This window comes from Budorcas taxicolor, chromosome 2, assembly GCF_023091745.1.
Source record: "Budorcas taxicolor isolate Tak-1 chromosome 2, Takin1.1, whole genome shotgun sequence".
Classification (NCBI taxonomy): Eukaryota; Metazoa; Chordata; class Mammalia; order Artiodactyla; family Bovidae; genus Budorcas; species Budorcas taxicolor.
Window position 1 is genome coordinate 78,810,388 of NC_068911.1, and position 19,764 is coordinate 78,830,151.

Genomic DNA, 19,764 nt, shown 5'->3' on the forward strand with positions numbered 1-19,764 from the left:
ACTGCCTCCAGCAAGATTAGTGTGATTGGACCAGAATGTTCTTGCAGGAAGAGAGCAGAAATAAGCCTAGAACTTCATGTCAGATTGTGGGGGCTGCAAGTGCCAGGTGAAGGAGTCTGAATCTTCCTGTAGACAGTGAAGACTCAGTGAAAGCTTTTGAGGAAGAGCTCACCAGATGACATTGGCACTTTAGAAAGATCCGGAACTGGTGTGGAAGAACCTGAATGCAGGATACCTGGAGAAAAGATTTCAAAGGAAGAGTCAAAGGGTAGATTGTTTGTAGGTGATGGTAAAAAAGACGGAGACATCAAAATGATCTTCAGATCTTGAATTTGGGTCTTCAGTAACAGAATATAAAATCACACAATTTCCTATGGAAATCTAGTTTTGGAAGGTGGACAGTTATTCTAGACAAGATATGATAGGGTTAGAGGGGGACAAGTCAGGTAAGAAGGCTGAACACAGCGCTGGAAATGGGAGTGTGGGTGTAGTAGGCTAAGGTAATGAGCGCAGGTTTTGTCATGTGTCTAAGAGGAAAGTATTTCTGAAGCCGCATTCTCCGGAGTTCCCTGCAAGGAAGACTGGAGAGAGATGAGCAGAAAGTTGAAGACTAATTCCAAAGCATTTCTGCCTTACAAGTCAATGGAGAAAAAGAGAGTCAAAGCAGCAGATGGAAAAATAATGGTCAGAGAGTTAAGAGAAGGACTGAGGTGTCACAGAATCCAAGAGAAAGGTTCCATGTAAATTTTAATCAAGGTCAAGGAAAAGTGATGATAGAAACAAAGATCTCTGAACTAGGTGATTAGCATATCTTAAAGGTTTGTGTGGAGCAAGAGGACTTAGAAGTGAACCTTAGGGCCTCACAGAAGGATGATCTAGCTTTGCGTCACCCATTGCATGGCTACATGACTGAAAAGGTGCCTATCAAGTTGAGATACACTCAACTTGGTACATCAATTGCATATCAGAATGTAAAGACAATACAGAAAGGAAATAATGTGAAAAATCTCATCTTTGTTGTTTAGTTGTTAAGCGTGTCCAGCTCTTTTGTGACCCCATGGACTGTAGCCCACCAAGCTCCTCTGTCCATGAGATTTCCCCGGCAAGAATACTGGAGTCAGTTGCTATTTTTCCTCCAGGGGTTTTCTAGACCCAGGGATCAAACCCAAGTCTCCTGTGTCTCCTGCATTGGCAGGCAGATTCTTTACCACTGAGCCACATGGGAAGCCCTTGAAAGATCTCATTAGTAACATTTAAATGTTGATAACACATTGAAATGGTAACATATTTGATATGTTGGCTAAATAAAATATGCTATTAAAATTAATTTTACCTTAAAAAATTTAAAATATGGTTACTAGAAAATGTACTCATACTATATTTCCCTTGAGCATTGCTGATCTAGACCTTTGAAATTAAGCTCATTAATGTAGCACTGTGAAACACATGCTCATATCCACTTGAACAGCTAAATGCATGTTTACCCATCTACTCAGTCCAAAATCTTTCAGAGTGTCTTTTGCATTTTGTGAGTGTATTTCTGTATTTTGTAATCAGTGTATACTATAGAAATCCATTTTGAAAACTTTTATTCAAAATGAGTTATCCCTTCATACTGAATATTTGACTCTTTTTTCCCAACCAACAGATGATGCTTCAACTGATGGTCGCAGAACCTACACTCTAGCCGATTATTTAAAAAATACTTTTAGAATGAAATTCTACAATTTGAGATGGGTTTCAGGTAAGGCTTTCTGGTGGAAAGAGAGGCTGATTTTTATGCTAATTTTCATTTTATGCTTAATTTCAGTTAGGTTGTGGGGCACCTTTATGGCAATGAGAATATATTCTTATTTTTTAAAACCATATGGGAAAGTATCATTTTCTACTTAAGGGAACAAAAGGAGATAAGACAGAAAGAAACCTTAGTATTTCTTTGACATGTACTGTAAAAACTTAAAAGTGAATTGAACCCTTTACAATGATGATGGGAAAATGAAGGCATACTAGTGTAATATATCAGTTCATGTTTTTCCAACTTAGAACTTGTATTAATTTAAATCTTACATTTTTATTGCACGATTTTTTAGTTTATGAAGATGTTTAATAGCAACTTGAAATATTGATCTGGTCATTTTCTTTCTTTAGATCATGAATATCTCTACAAACAAGAAAATAATATCTTGCTATTCAATGCTGAATATGGAAACAGCTCCATTTTCTTGGAGAACAGTACATTTGTATGTTTGATCACATAATTAATTCATGCTTTAAGGGAATTCTGGGGATTTTTTTCATAACCTTTCAAATCATGAGTACTATCGTTTCTCATCCTGTTGGACTCTTTCTGCAGCATATGGTGCGGTGGATCTTTCTCTTCTTGGAATGCTCCCTGCCTTGGTTACTTTTTAGTCTCCTTTGACGATTCTTCCTCCTCTGCCCATTCTCTTACGTGTAAGTGCTCCTCAGGGTCCTGTCTTCACTGCGAGCCTCCCTCCTCACCTTGAGTGCTCCCCTTCAACATATTCCATGCATTTCCACAGCATCAGTGCTTCTCAAATACACGCTTGTAACACTAACCTCCTCCCAAGATCTAGACCTCTGTTTCCAAAAGCTTGATGGCTCCTGCACATGGATGGTCTGCAGGCATTTTAAACTCAGTATCCTGAGCTAAGCCAGTTGTTCCCGCTTCCCTCTCCTAGCAAAGGGAAAGCATCCTATTCCTCTTCCCAGTCTTGGTAAATAGCACCCTCCTCCACGTCACTTAAGCTAGAAATCTCAGAATCCTCCTTGATTCCTCTGTTATCCCCCTTATTTAGCTACTCAATAAACCCTATCCGTTTTCTCTTGTGATGTGAAGTGTCTCTCAGATTTCCATTTCCACTGTATAGCCCTGGTTGAAAGCCTTGATTAATTTTGTGACAGTGAGTACTATATTACAATGTGTATCCCTCTCTCCATTCTGTAGATCAGAACACAACATTGCCCAAGTCCAACGCTAACGCAACCCCTCCTCTCTCATCTCATCTTAGCCACTGGGTTGCCAGAGCATCTTTGGACAAAGCAGATAAGATTCTGTCACATCCATGTGCAAAAACAGTAGTTCATAGCTCCATTTCTTGTATTTAGACACTTCCTATTTTTCTAATTGTATGTCCTCTCTTTGTCTGACACACCCTATACTGTATTCAGATTATACTTAGGCAGTCTCTAAATATGCATGCCCTTTCCACATCTGGGTTTATACCCTTGCCATTTCCCCTCCTGAGAAAGTTCTCTGTCTGTTCCTGATCCCCACCCTCATAGCCATCTTTCCTTGCTTAAAATTAATCCTTCCCTCCCTGACTCTCTAACCTTGATCACCACCCACTTTGCCTCATGGTCATCTGTGTAGGGGAATGTGCCGCCTCTTCTAGACTGGAACCTCCCAAGGCACGAGACACACGTCTAGAATCATACCCTCCACATAGTAAGTACTCAACAATAGCAGTTAAATGGAATCATTCAACTGTTCTTCTTTCTACTTGATTGACAGGATGAATTTGGACATTCTATAAATGATTATTCAGTTTCACCAGATAGACAATATATTCTCTTCGAATACAACTATGTGAAGGTAAAAGAAATTCTTTTCATGAGTGTGTTATTTTATAACCGATCTCAAGTCTATGAATGTTTAAGGTTGTTACCTAAGTCAAGCAATAGGCTCTAAAAACTCACTAATTTAGTATCAAAAGAAGAAATGGTCATTCTCCTTCATAAAAGATATATCTAATGAGTATTTTAAAATAAATTCATTTTAGGGTTTTCAAATACTAAAAAGTTTAAGTAATATTATGTAGACTAAAACTATAAGTTAATAAAATAGAACTTATAATTTGAGTCAGTTTACATGTCTGACTTGTAATATCTAGTAATAGACTGTTTTACTTCCTTTGTCTGACAAATAGTAAGACTCTAGATTATTTGCTTTAAAAACAACTAAATGTCTCATTCCAGAAGAGATTCTGTGAAGTGACTCAGACCACCTCTCAGCCCTCAGGTCCCACCATATACAAACCATTGCTAAGGGGCGGGCTCGGCAGCAGTCACCAGCGCCCTATGGGGAGCACTGAGCTTCCTCCAATCGCACAGCCCAACATCAGATTCTCACGCCTTCAGGAGAGGTTTCAGCATAATCACACATCATTTTCATGTTTAGTTGTTGTTGCTCAGTCACTAAGTTATTGCTCAGATGGTAAAGAATCTGCCTGCAATGTAGGAGACCCAGGTTCAGTCTCCGGGTCAGGAAGATCCCCTGGAGATGGGAATGGCTGCTCACTCCAGGATTCTTGCCTGGACAATCCCATGGAAAGAGGAGCCTGGTGGGCTACAGTCCATGGGGTCACAAAGAGTCAGACACGACTGAGCAACTAACACTTTCATGTTTAGGGTGGCTGCCAATCACCAGTGACTGTAACTGCAGCTTTTTGATTATTCATGGATTTGACAATGGCTGTTGAGTATAAGAAGTTTTGCAACATACAAGAAAGATTAGAAACCTGTAGAGAGATTCTGCTTGAAAACAAAACACAAAGCTGGAGATCCCGACCTCTGCCTATCTTTTCTAGAATAAAGAGTAAATACTGAGTGGTCTTATCTCATACCATCACTGCTATACTCAGGTCATGCAAACCATCCCATACTCCATATCCCACTTGAGGATGGTGACTCCCAGTCATAATATTTACCCTGGTTCATTGCGCTGGCCTCCATTTCCTGGACATGAAGACTCGCTGACTAGGTCCTGCTAAACCAGTCCACCAGGAACGAATCAGAAGTCTATGCCAACTTTAACACATCTGTTTCCAATTAATGAATTAGTATTTGTTTAATATAGTGGTTCTTATTGCTATCTACAGATTAAAATCACATTAGAAGCTTTTAAAAACTCGTAAGTATCCAGGTCAATAAAGTGAAGTCTCTGGGGGTGAAGCTGGCATCAGTATTTTTTTTTTTTTAACATGTAGAGTATTTTAACTAGCAGTCAGGGTTGAGAACCAATGGTTAACAATTCCCGATGTTAAAGTCAAACATATAATGACTGTGAAGTTAAGATAGAAACAGCAAGGTAAATACCAGCTCAATTTATTCTTTCGCCAAGTTCAACAAGTGCCATGCAATATGTACTAACAGATATATTTCATGGGTAGGCCTTGCTGGACAGCCAGCCATCATTGGTAATTTGTATTTGTTGTGTCACTGAAGTTTTCATGCACATTTGACTTCTTTTGCTGTTCTCATTCTGTCCATTTCATCCTGCCATCCATGTTTCCCAAGAGTATCCATGCTCCTTTTAAAACCTAAGTTCGATTATGTCATGCCAATGCTTAAACTCTTGTGATCAGTAGCTTCTCATCACTTTCAGAATAAAACCCAAACTCTAACCAAGGCAACGTGAGAAGCCTGGGTGATTGGACCTCAGTCTGCCCTTCTGAACTCACCACCCCCCAGCCCCCAAACCCTGCACTCACCATCCTTGGCCTGTGCTTACAATGGATCACCTGGGGAGGTTTTTTTAAACCTCCCCCGCGTCATCTGACTCTGCATAGCCATGGGTAATTTTAAGGATTCCCAAGTGATACAGTCTTCCCTGATAGCTCAGCTGGTAAAGAACCCACCTGCAATGCAGGAGACCCCGGTTTCATTCCTGGGTCAGGAAGATCCAATGGAGAAGGGATTGGCTACTCACTCCCGTATTCAAGGGATCAGCTAACCTCTCCAGCATTCAAGAAAAATATCCAGAACAAAGAAAAGTCTAGTTTTATTCCATTTCTCTGGAAATCTATTTCCAGTGTTCTTTAGACCCTGCCGTGGGGCTACTCCATGACTGAGCCAGCACATTCAGAAAGATCAATCCTAACTTTAAAGTTGTGGCTATAAAAAGATAAATGAGTGAGTGAATGGGAATGTAAATAAATAAGTACCATGCAGCCTAGTACAGATGTTCGCATAGTATCTCCCCTTTTTGCCTAATGCTGCACAGACAGTAATAGTTGCATCATCTGGGACGTGTTCATAGGAGCCCTGCTAAGAACTTCACATACATTCTCATGTTCCCGAGATTGTTTCTGTCACTATCCTCATCTTCCTAAAAAGAAAACTGGAGCTTAAAAAGAAACCTGTCTGATATTACATATTAGAGACTTGTCTTCATCCATCTGTGTCACTCTAACACCGCAGACTGGGTGACTTAATAACAGAATTTTTTTCTCAGAGTTTTGGAGGCTGAGAAGTCCAAAATCAAGGTGGCAGCAGATTCAGTGTCTGGCAAGGTCCTACTTCCTAGGTCATAGCTGGCCACCTTCTCCAAGTGTCCCCACATGGTGGAAGGGGCAAGGAAACTCATATATGAGGAAACGAATCCCACTCATGAGGGCTTCCCCCCTGCATAACCTAGTCACTCCAGAGTGGCCCCATCTCCAGAATACTATCACGTTAGGAGTTAAAGTTTCAACATATGAATTGGGGAAAGGAGGAGATACAAAGATTCAGTCTATAGGAAGACTTGAGTCCAGGTTGGAAGACTCCAAAGCTTGTATTCTTAAACATGATCATTCCTATCTTTTTGCTTGAACCTCTCTCTGCCATGATGCTTTTTTTGCTCTTCTCTGTGTGGCAGCCCTCTGAGACCAATAATCTTTTCTATAAGCCTCTCGGCCTCCCCAGTTCCTAATTTGATTCCTGCCTTTCCCCACCCATCCCCATTGCATGCTCTGTGATTCTTTTCCGGTAGTTTATGTCTCCATATCCCCCATTCAACTATGAGCTCCTTAAAAGGAGGGAGTCTGTCTTATCCAGTAATGCCTAATCAAGAGGATAGGTGCCAATGTTTATAAGCCTAAATAGACTGATGAGTCTGTTTCAAAAGATGAAGTGAATATACAAACATCTTGGATTTCCCTTTACAGCCCCTGATAGATCTGTCATCCTGAAATGATCTCAAAACTTCTTAACTCTCTTAATATTTTTAGCCTGTACCACAACTTTTGGCTCTAGCGAGCATTATACTCTGAGGTTTCCCAGAAACAAGCATGGAGTGTGTCAAAATAATCCAGAATTCAAAAAGAAATGTATGACTTGCAAAAGAGGAGGCTTAATAAATATTTGTTGACATGAGAGGATAGGAAGGTGATAAATGATGAGTGGGAAATATTATTCAAGATTAGGAGCCTGACTTGTGTCTCAGCTCTGCCAATACAGCTCAGGGTCCTTGGGCTACCCACTTCATTATTTCAGCCTCATGCTGCTGCTGCTGCTGCTGCTAAGTCGCTTCAGTCAGGTCCGACTCTTCACAACCCCATGGACTGCAGCCTTCCAGGCTCCTCCGTCCATGCGATTTTCCAGGCAAGAGTACTGGAGTGGGGTGCCATTTCCTTCTCCAATGTATGAAAGTGGAAAGTGAAAGTGAAGTTGCTCAGTCGTGTCCAACTCTTTGCGACCCCATGGACTGCAGCCTTCCAGGCTCCTCCGTCCATGCGATTTTCCAGCCTCATAGGTAACATTTAATTATTTTAGTTCGGTTTATTTCTTGAGTATATCCTATGTGGCTTGTACTAGGACAGACTCCAGGTGTTTAAAGCTGAATAAGACACAATTTCTTACCTCTGGGGATATGCTAGGAAAAACAGATATATAGGCAAGTCGTTTTTTTTTTTTTAATATTTTTAATTTATATCTGCATCCTCATATAAACATTAATTTTTCATAAATGCAAATATGTAATCATATTTTTAAAAAACCTTCAGTCTCACTATTTTTCCATTTTTTTGCTTGGCCCTCTATTCCTCATGGGCTTCCCAGATGGCTCAGTGGTAAAGAATCAGCCTGCCAATGCAGGAGTCATGGGTTCGATCCCTGGCTCAGGAAGATCCCCTGGAGAAGGAAATGGCAACCCACTCCAGTATTCTTGCCTGGAGAATCCCCATGGACTGAGGAGCCCCGTGGGCTACAGTCCATGGGGTTGCAAAGAGTCGGCACGACTTAGTGGCTAAACAACAACTACTCCTCATCTCACTGCCTTTTCCCCAGGTATCCCATGTTGAGAATCTATTGTATATCCCTCTATATTTTATATTTATTTATTCACTTAATTCTTTGAAGATAGAGATTCTTTTTAGTTATTGCTTATTTTATAAAAATGGAATCCTATTTTCCATACTTTTCTGTAAGTTGCATTTCTCACTCAGAGATACCATGTGGATATCCTTCCAAGTCATCTGTTAAGGCTCTAATTCATTTATTTTTTGAATTAATAGACTTTATTTTTTAGAGCAGCTTTAGGTTTACAGAAGATGAGTGGAAAGTGCAGGGAGTTTCCATATACTTCATTACCACCCCTCCAACTCACTCTATCCCTGTTATTTTTGCTATTATTAACATTTTGCCTTAGTGTAGTAGTACATTTGTTACAATTGATGAGCCAATACTGACACATTATTTTTAATTAGAGTCCATCATTTGCATTAGGGTTTACTCTGTGTTGTACATTTTATGAGTTTCAACAAATGTATAATGTATAATGACTTTTATCTGTCATTACATTAATAGTATCATACTATACTAATCCATAAATAACTTCTGTACAAAGAAAACTCTCAGCTCAAATAATTTTACTAGCAAATTCCTTGTTATTTATCCAAATGAGCTAAAAACTTATACCTATGCAAAAAAACCTACACACAAAATTTTTACAGCAGATTTATTCATGTTTTGGCAAATGTGAATACTTGTCTGTCTGTATTAAAGTCCATAGTTTACATTAAATGGGTTTACTCTCTGTGTTGGACATGTTTTCATTTTTCCTAAAAATCCTCTGTGCTCCACCAGTTTCTCCCTCCCTGCACATGAACCCCTAGGAACCACTGACCTTTACTCTCTCTGTCATTTTGTCTTTTCCAGAATGTCACATGGTTGAAACCATACACTATGTAGCATTTTCAGACTGGCTTCTCTAACTTTGCAATATGCTTTTAAGTTTCCTCCATCTCTTTTCATGTCTTCGGGCTCATTTCTTTTTGCTGCTGAATAATATTCCATCGTCTGCATGGCTGGTTATGTCCAAGTTTTGGCAAACATGAATAAAGTTGCTGTAAAAATTTGTGTGTAGGTTTTAATGTAGGTATAAGTTTTCAACTCACTCAGATAAATATCAAGGAGTTTGCCTGCAAAATTATTTGAGCTGGGAGTTTTCTTTGTACAGAGGTTATTTATAGACTCAGATGTTTATTAGATGTAAAACTACTCAGATTCACAATTTCATCTTACTTTCAATAACTCATTTTTCAAGGAATTTGTCCTTTTATCTTACTTTTAAAATGTATAGGTAGGAACTTCCCTATCATGTATACAAGGAAAAAAATTTTTTTTCTTTTCTCTTAAGCAAAGAAAAATATCTTGTTTTTTTTTTTTTTTAATTACTTGTCTATATGTCTGTCTTCCCTACCATACTCCTAGAGATAAACGTATAGTAATAGTTGGGACTTCACCTTCCAATCTGGTGCAGTCAGGTGTTCAATCCCTGGTCAGGGAGCTAGGATTCCCACATGCTTCACAGCCTAAAACCGACGCATTAAAAATAGTGTTGTAACAAATTCAATAAAGACTTTTAAAATGGCATATCAAAAAACTCTTTAAAAAAGTGTATAGCTAAAACACAGTTAACATAAGTTCTTATAATCTTTGTCTGTGGAGCCTGTTGTGGAGCTTCCCAGGTGGCACTAGTGGTAAAGAATCTGCCTGCAGTGCAGGAGACACGAATTCCATCCCTGGGTCAGGAAGATCCCCTGGAGAAGGAACTGGCAACCCACTCCAGTACTCTTGCCTGGAGAATCCCATGGATGGAGGAACATGGCAGGCTACAGTCCATGGGGCTGCAAAGAGTCAGATAAAACCGAGCAACTGAGCACATACATACACAGAGCTCGTTATGGTATCCCGTTTTTTATTTCTGATACGTTCATTCATACTTTTTTTCTTACTCTTTGTTAGTAATTTTACTAGTGTCTTCAAAGAATCAGTTTTCAGCTTTTTAAAATTTTTCTCTATTGTATTTTCTTCTATTTGCTTACTGCCTCTACCTTTATTAGGCTTCGCTGGTAGTTCAGATGGTAGAGTCTGTGTGCAGTGCGGGAGACCTGGGTTCAATCTCTGGGTCGGGCAGATCCCCTGGAGAAGGAGATGGCAACCGACTCCAGTACTCTTGCCTGGAAAATCCCATGGACAGAGGAGCTACAGTTCATGGGGTCACAATGAGTTGGACATGACTGAGCAGCTAACACTTTACCTTAATTATTTCTTTTCTTCTAATTTCTTTGAATTTAGTTTTCTTTTCATTTTTTAGCTTCTTGAGATGGTTATTTAAAATATTAATGGTGTGTGTATGAAAGTGAAAGTGAAAGTCACTCAGTTGTGTCTGACTCTTTGCCACCCAATGGACTATACAGGAGTTCTCCAGGCCAGAATACTATCGTGGGTAGCTTTTCCTTTCTCCAGTGTATGTGTGTGTATATACACACACACATATATGTATGTGTGTGTTTTAATATACATTGCCAAGTGACTTCCAAGAAAACTATAGCACTTTATATTTTCATTATCAATGTAGGAGAGTAAACACCTCTCCTCATCACTACCACCAATAGAATTAGAGATCTTTAAGATATTTTGCCAATAAAATGGCTGAAAAGTAAACATTTGCATTTTTTTAAACAGATGAACTTAGCATTACTGTGATAAGTTCTGGGAATTATGTTTGCACAGAAAGTGGCATGTCAGCCCACTGTGGTCCTTTGCAGAAGGAAGGCCAGAGATAAATGATAAATGAAATCCAGAGGAGTTTGTACTAGATAATTTCTGAGATACTTTCTAATTCCAAAATTTTAAGACTCTAGATAGGGAACTATAAGATATAAAATGTGAGAATTACACAATGTTATATGGCTTTACCTCTCACCTGGTGAGAGTGGTCAAGCTATCAAGAATCACAAAAGCCTGAAATGTCTATTTTCTTTTGTAGCAATGGAGGCATTCCTACACAGCTTCCTATGACATTTATGATTTAAATAAAAGGTCAGTGACTTCCTCTCAAAATCAATTATTCTTCTCTAGTGTAATAATTAAAAAGAAAAGAAATTGTACTGTGATTTATCCACTTGGAAATATTTCTTTTTATCTTTTTCCAGGCAGTTAATTACAGAAGAGAGAATCCCAAACAACACACAGTGGATCACATGGTCATCAGTGGGTCATAAGTTGGTTAGTAAGTCTCTCTTCTTTTCAGGAAAATAATGGCTCAAGGCTTTCATTTGCAGAAGCTCCTAACTCTGATACAGAGCAGATTCTTAGGAAGGCTGTAGTCACTATCACATAGAGTGTTATTGCCTACAATAACATTTTATTAGTCTAACAGAGTAAATATTAATACAATTCCTGAAAGTTTCTGAACTACTGTTAGGAAATTGTTTATTTACTGGCAAAATGTTCATTAAACTCAAATTCTAAACCTGTTGTATTTTGTTTTTTGTTCTGTTGTATTTTGGTAATTTTTTTTTGCAGCTGTCCCACTTTCTGTTAGTTCTTTGACTTTTTCTATATCACTATAGATACACCTTCATGTTCTATAGTCTTAGGAGAGTGTCAGAAGTCCTGAAGAATCTAAACAGGAAGACAGACTGTTTATCTGTAGTTGACTCTGGGCTTGCAGCTGCCTTCCCTCTACTCAGCCCCTGCAGAGAGAAATGCAAAGCACACATCACTCGACACAAGTGGACAGTCTTCTGGGATTTGCATACACTTTACTATTCAGTAGCAGTGGTTGTGGGCTGCTTCTTTTTGGTAGATAAAGGGTGTGTTTAGGATTATTTGGGTATTATAGCATGCATACTTATACATTTAAGAACGTAAATGACTCTTTCTCCTGCTCAAATGGAATAATCTAAGGTAGTCATTCCACTTGCATACCAATATTATTTGAGGATAAAATAATAGATAAATTTTTTAAACTCTAGGATAAAATATAACATCTTGTGTATCCATCTTTTTTCCCAATCTTTCTAGGCATACGTTTGGAACAATGATATTTATGTGAAAAATGAACCAAATTCTCCAAGTCAGAGGATCACATGGACTGGGAAAAAAGATGTAATCTATAATGGAATAACTGACTGGGTTTATGAAGGTAAAGACGTTAAAACTTTTTCAAATCAGAAAATCTGTTCATTTTCAAAGACAGTTAAACTTGTCTTTGAAGACAGGGAAATTCAATGGCATTCAAAATAGGTTGTATTCTAAAAAGGTGATCAAACCTCTTTTACACTCATGCACCGGACCAAGAATTTCTTCACAGTGAATGTTACTGCTACGTCCTCACTGTCACTTCAATGCTCCCATTGTCTTTGCTCTGCTGCTACAATCGACTTGTCTGTGTAGATAGCTTTTCTGCTTTCCTGGGACATAAAAGTCTCCAGATTTGTTTCTCAAACCAAGTCTACCTAACCCAGAAGTTACTAAGGAAAACTAAAAACTCCAACATTCCAAAAGATGACAAAACATTGTCTGGAGGTTGTGGAGTCCAGGGAAAGAACATGCCTCTTTTATAGAGGATTTGGGTTCATTTGAACTTGGACAAATTATCGTTTCCTCTTTTTAAAGAAGAAAAAAAATAATTAGACTTAGGGGGGAAATGGGTTCAAATAACAGAACCGAAAAAGTTAAAAAGAATGATTCTCTCTTTTAGGGTAAAGAGTTTTATAAAATATTAGGAAAATAGCATTCATGTCTCTAGTTGCCAAGGTAAAAAGGCATTTTGAAGCTATTCCAAACCCTTTACAAGATTGCATAATGCTTATTAAAGACTCATCCCTTTTTTTTAACCTGTTATTTCTTCTCTATACTTAAAAAAAGTTAGTTTTTCTTCATGGCTCAATTTTAGTTCTTACCAGTTCAAGTTGAGTTCAATCAAGTGGATAACATTGTAAGAACAACAGAAAACATTTTAAAAGAAAAATAAATTCCCACAAACCAGAAACAAGTGTTAGATTAAAACTTATAATAAAATTTACTAACACTTGTCACTTAGATATTAAAAAGCATCTTTAACACTTGGACAGCACAGCACAACCTCAGGATCCCCAGCGTGAGCTGGATAAAGAAATTCTCTTCCCAAAGTTCTGACCCACCCTTCCTTGGAATAGCTGGGCATCTCTAAGATAAATACATCCCAACACTAAGGTTCTTTCTAAGGTAGATAATAGCTGGAGGAATCTTGTTTTGCCTGTTCATTACTAAGCCATTCACAGGCAGAAGAATGGCTTCAGCAGTTCCAATGTGGGCCTGTCTTTAAAAATGGGACTTTAGTCCCTACAGGGAAATTCCTACAATTGGTTTTGTACGTTTACAAATACTCCATTCTTAGAAAGAACATACCTGTTTCTCCATATATCAGATCACTCTCCTGTTGGACCACCCTCTCCGCTGCAACCGTGAAGACTTGTTGGGATCAAAAAAGTGCATTTGGAGAATCCATAGGTTCATTAGTAAAAGAACAAACAAAGCTGTAAGATCTAAACAAGGCCATGTGTTGCCCTGGGGACAGACACTCACAGAGGAGCATATAATCTGGAACTTGAGCCCCCTCCCCACCCTGGGTCCCCAAATAGCTTTCTCTCTCAATTTCTCTGTTTTCACATTATTTCATGATTTTCTAGTTGATTATTATTTACTTTAGTTAACAAAGAGCTTCCCTGGTGGCTCAGATGATAAAGAATCTACCTGCAATGTAGGAGATACGGGTTCAATCCCTGGATTGGGAAGTTCCCCTGGAGAAGGGGATGGCTACCCACTCCAGTATTCTTGCCTGCACAATTACATGGACACAGGAACCTCTCAGGCTACAGTCCATGGGATCACAAAGAGCCAGAGACAACTGAGTAACTGGCACTTCAACTTTTAATTAATAAATGTTTTCTTTCTTTCTTTTTTAATACTCTGTCTTCTAGGATGAAGTTAATTACGTAACAATCACTTTTGAGTATGAATATCGTTTACCTAACCCAGAGATGAAAATGAACGTTTTGATGAGAGCACAGAGGAGAGGGGATAGGCAAGGAAATAACTGGGAAGAAGAGCACTCCTTACCCCCTGGGGCAGTAGTGTTGACAAGGGGGTGTGTGATTCACGTGGAGTGCCAACCACCAAGTTGCTATGCCAGGTGCTGGGGAAACAGACACAAATGCTACTCAACTGCTGTTCCCAGAGAGAGACAAAGAAGCCTGCAAATAATTGTCGTGGAGCAATCCAGTTAGAAGGGGGAAACTAGGTCCCAATGGTGCCTAAGGAAACTCAGAGTGGCAAGATGGGGGTTGTGTGGGATGGGAGGTATCTCAGGATAGTGTGTAAGGGGGTGCTCACAGCCAGTTCAGGTAGGGCTGGAAATCTTTTCTTTCCTTCATTGTTCTTCTTTCTCCCTACCCTTGATCCCTGTATTCTTAGGACTTTGAGTTTGATCAGAGTAGTTTTATAATAATTGTTTTGACACATCATTGTTATGGAAAAATGTGTTCAGTATTCTCCTAAGTCAGAAAGAGACAATAAGTACCATATGATATCACTTACATGTGGAATCTAAATATGACTCAAATGAACTTATCTATGAAACAGAAACAGACTCACAGACATAGAGAAAAGACTTGTGGTTGCCAAAGTTGGGGTGGGGGTGGGGAGGAAGGGACTGGGAGTTTGGGATTAGCAGATACAAACTATTATATACAGAATGGATAAACAATAAGATCTTACTGTATAGCATAGGAAATCATATTCAATATCCTGTGATAAACCATAATAGAAAAGAAAAATAAAGAATGAAGGAGAGAAAGGGAGAGTTCAGTATTCTAAACAACTACTAATTCAAAACATTTAACTCTACCTGCCACTTGTACTTAAATGTGACTTTACAAACCATTACCTTGCTGTCACTGTATTCATTTTATGTAATTTCATCTTGATCTGAGACTAGAACCGATGAGCAGAAGCCACAGGGAATGAGACATCAATTTGGTATATGAAGAAGACCTTTTTACTGGGAAATCCCCTTAGGTTGGAGTCACAAGGCCTGTGTTCTTGTCTCTGGCAATTCACTCACTCTCTCTAAACCTTGGTTGTCCTCTCAGCAAAATAGTCTATGAATAGAGTCACCTAGGGTTCAATTAGATCAGTGTTTTGAAAATTCTAAATTGCTGCATAAGTGTGACTCAATGATATAGGTATAAAGCAGCCAAAGGAGGAGCAAGCTGCCTGATCAAGTAGAAGGTTTTCTGTTACTAGAAGTGCTGAAATAGGCAGGAATGAACAGTGGAACATGAATTCCAAAGAGGAAAATCTGGATTCATTCTTGATTCTAACAACTATTGGTCATGTGCTCCCAAGCAAATGACTTACTCTTAGCTGATTTTCTATGCTCACCTGCACAATGAATTATTATGAGGATTAAGTGAAATAATAGATGTCGGATATCAGTGTCTAGTGCGTGGACAGCAGACATCAAATGTCAGCTGCTCATCCTTATAATGATTATATTTTATCATTATTATTATTACTGTAACTACTATTACTTTTATCACTGTTACTGAAAATAAGCATCTGGAAAATAAACTTTTGTCAGGAGGCTGTGAAAATCAGAAAAGTGGGATAAAATGATTTCCTAATTCTAAGATTCAAGTTTTTATGCTTTTGCTTTTACCTTTACACTCGCAACAGAATATGAAACGCGTAGATTAACTCTGCATAAAGGACTAGAAGGCTCCATCAAATCCACTTGAATCCTCTCTTCCCAGTTGATGAAAGAGGTTTTGGCATTTTAAGAGCCAGAGATTGGAAGTCCCATGAATTGACTCCATAATAAACATAGGAAAGAGCTACTTTTGCCAGAGATTGAGGATGAGTCCAACACTGTTCAGGAAAGCAGGGGGGAAAAAAACTGTCTGAATCCCTGCAACCCTATGGACTGTAGCCCATCAGGCTCCTCAGTCCATGGGATTCTCCAGGCAAGAATACTGGAATGGGTTGCCATTTCCATTTCCAGGGGATCTTCCCAACCCAGAGATTGAACCCATGTCTCTTACACCAGAGGAAAGTGTTAATCCAAGAGAGTTCTCAGTTTCTAGGCAAAGGAGCTCCTTGGTAGGAGTCTCATGGAGCTCCTTGCCATTCTAAATCCATCCTTCCCATATCTTTTGTGCCAAGAGGAGTAAACTCTGGGCATCATATTGGTTTGATAGCCTGGAGCCACATACTGCCCCCCGGTATCCTGCAGAATGGGTACAAACTGTTGACTGTTTGAAAATTAGAAAGGAGAATCAGCCCCTTATGTGAGATTTACTTTTAGTATATTTTGTGGCATAAATTTAGAGGATTATAAGATAAAGAAAAAATGTAGAGTTTATATTAAATATTGTGTGCTAAAATATTCAAAAATGGTCCAATGTGTTACTTATTTTTACAATCCAGCTCTATCCTTGAAGATTTTATTTTTATTCATTTGTATTACTCTGATTTTGGAAGCCCAGCAAATGCAAAGTGGTTCATTAGTTGAACTCTACTGTAATTACTAAAGCTAATGAGAACAATATTTTGAATGCCAAAGCCAATTTATCAGTTACTTCTTGTAACAGAACAATTTCTGTCTTTTTTCAGAGGAAGTCTTCAGTGCTTATTCTGCTCTGTGGTGGTCTCCAAACAGCACTTTTTTAGCATATGCCCAATTTAACGACACAGAAGTCCCACTGATTGAATACTCCTTCTACTCCGATGAGTCACTGCAATATCCGAAGACCGTGAAGATTCCATATCCAAAGGTCTGTGCTCGGTTCATAAAGCGGTTCCGTGATTTGATGGGAAGAGAATGGTTTCATTTAATCCTTTCCTGCTAATGAAAATATTGTCAGTCTCTCTTCAACAGCTTGCTGTGATTACTCTTGCTGAAGTCAACAGCATCTGGCAATTTTAAAGTATTTTTATTATCCCAGGAAAGAGTGTGATTTAAGGTTTTGTAATTTCTCCAAAAACTTTGAGGAATGACAAGCCGAAAAAGATAGGGAAAATGCTTTTGAAAGAAGCAGGGGGAATGAAAATATTTGAATGGAGGAAAAGAGAGGCTGTAATTGAATCAGAAGCTCATCTCATTTGCAGAAGTTGGATTGTGCCCTAGATAAAGTTGAAAAGCATGCTTATATATCAGGTTGTATTACTAACTAACAGATACATGACTAGTTTTAGTAGTTCTGTGATAAATTTGGCATTGATGTAAATTTCACACGTCCCACATTTGGGATAATAGTGTCACGTCTTGGTTTTCAAGACTGTTTCTCTCTCCAGGATGCCTGTTTATGAAAACTGAAGAGCTTTATTAAGCCAAGGAAGAGGGAGATTTAGGAAGGGACCAGGATTCTTCACTAGTGTCATAAAAATAGTGGCCACATTATTTTTTATAGGAAAATCTAATAGTGAAGTGTTTTTGCTGTAAGCAATTTGGGGAAAGGGATTTTTATTTTTACCAACTCACTGTTCAATTTGCTTTATGAAGAGCTGCCATTTTAGGAAGACAGAGGAAGTTAAGAGAAAAAAAAAATCAGAGACTAAATATGGGAATGTATTTTCAGTGGAATGTTATTTTTTGAAGAGTAAACTGGCAAAAAAAATCATAGAACCTTCTCACTAAAAATAACGTATTATTTCTAATTTGTCAATTGAAAATCTATGTGTACATATAAAATAATTTTATAGATTTCTGTCACAATATTGACTGTAAATCTCCAAAGTACTGAACCTGAATTTGGAATGGAAATGTTGGCTTCCTAATTAGCATTTTGGCTCTGGGCTCAGGTAAACTAATTTTACTAGTGGATTGTATCTTTGGCTGAACTCAGGTATTCTTCCTAGTGGTTAGCCATCAATCTTGTTTTCTGGAGTCAAGATATATTTATAGATTAAAATAACTGATTTTAACAAGTTTATCCTTTTTTGCTTGAAGTACATAAATTATGAATATTCATTACTTAAAGGGGAGCCATTTGTGTATTTCTGCCTGAATATGAGAAGGTTGCATGTCACGACTCCCCTTTAAGTTTATTTTATCTACATTAAAATCTTTAAAAGTGTCTGGTTATGATTTTATGGGCATAATTTAGCCATTTTTGTATAGCTTTAAATTTGTGCAACGATATTATATCTTTTTTATTATTATTAATACCAATTCTGTGATTGTTTTTTTCCTAGGCAGGAGCTGTGAATCCAACTATAAAGTTCTTTGTTGTAAATATCAGCAGTCTCAGCCCGAACATTAATGCAACTTCCCAACAAATTGTTCCTCCTGGTTCTGTGTTAATAGGGTAAGACTCTTGACCCAAATGCTCATGCTGTAAACAATTCCACAGTTCTCAGGGAGGACACTTTCAAAGTGAGTGACAGAGTCAATGGCAGCCTCTCATGGTGTCACCTGGCCTGGCCCATCATTCATGCTTCCATTCAACCACTCTGTTGGGCTATACCCCACAGGCCTACAGGGCCTGTGCTTGCCCACATGTAAGACCAAAGACAGAGCCCAGTGTCAGCAACAGAGACATCAGTGGTTTAATGGAGATCTACATGTCTGAAGCAAGGTCCTGGAGCAACATCTCACCATGTGCTCTGGTGACATGACAGGACATGGCAGCAGGTTTTGCTCCCAGAGGGGAAGGGGAGATTGCCAGTTATAGGAGGAATTACGTCAGCTTGTCTTATTAGTTACCATGGAAACCAGCAGAGGGGCATGCCCCTCACCACCTCTTTGATAAGAACAGTCACTAGCTGGGGCCTGGAGCAAGTATGTAGGAATGTCAGTCAGGTGAGTAGGGTGTAAGTGGAGCAGGCTCTGGTCCGGCAGGAGATGTACAGAGAGCAAGAGAACAGTCATCTTGGGTGGTCTGACCCTACACTCTCTTCACTGAGTTCAAACTTCATGTCTTCATGCCGGACAGGGCTCTAGGGGTGGGCTTGCAGAATGAATAGGGCGTCTCTGGTATCATGGAGCCTACGCTCAAGGCAGGGGAGACGAACAACCAGGTAAACAAATAAAGTTAAATGTGAGGCAGTGAAATGTGAAGACAATCAAAGGAGGGCAGGCATGATGGTGATGGTGGGGGGAGGTCAGGGAAGATCTCTCTAATAAGATGCCTGTGAGAAGTGATGTGGAGGAAGAAGGGGAGATCCTGCCACATGGAGAGTTGGAGGAGCAGTGGCCAGGCAGAGGAAGAACAGGTGCAAAGTCCCTACAGAGGGAGCATGCATGGTACCGCAGAGGCCCTGCAAGGAGCCACAGATCCCAGAGCATCTGAGTGGAGAGGGGAGTATGGGAGGAAGGTCAGGTCACATGAGTCTTTGCAGGGCCTGGTAAGGCCTAGACAAATTCAGGGAAACTGTGGATTAATTTTAGGGACCACTGCCACCCCATGATACTGATGTGTCTCAAGATGTCTTGCTTGAATAATCCTTGGAGGTTTGAAATTATCAGCCTTTCCTTTATTTTCCTATAAACACTAAACTGCATGACACTTTTGGCTATCAGGTTGCTGTCTATTTTCCATTATTTACGTTGGTTTTGCCATTGCTTCTAAATGATGAGTAGCATCTATTGAGCACTCTCTAGATACCAGACACAGAGCATTACAGGCTTTATTCTATTAGCCTTTAGTA

General features: G+C 39.0%; 1 protein-coding gene across 1 annotated transcript in view; it reads left to right on the plus strand.

The window, feature by feature from the left end:
* DPP4 (dipeptidyl peptidase 4) overlaps positions 1–19,764 on the plus strand; it is a 79,923-nt gene that overhangs the window by 19,792 nt on the left and 40,367 nt on the right. The window contains exons 3-10 of the mRNA XM_052653013.1: positions 1,649–1,744; positions 2,149–2,240; positions 3,536–3,616; positions 11,057–11,109; positions 11,223–11,295; positions 12,097–12,217; positions 16,729–16,889; positions 18,310–18,422. Coding sequence (XP_052508973.1) covers positions 1,649–1,744; positions 2,149–2,240; positions 3,536–3,616; positions 11,057–11,109; positions 11,223–11,295; positions 12,097–12,217; positions 16,729–16,889; positions 18,310–18,422 — 790 coding nt within the window. The remainder of the gene's footprint in view (positions 1–1,648; positions 1,745–2,148; positions 2,241–3,535; positions 3,617–11,056; positions 11,110–11,222; positions 11,296–12,096; positions 12,218–16,728; positions 16,890–18,309; positions 18,423–19,764) is intronic.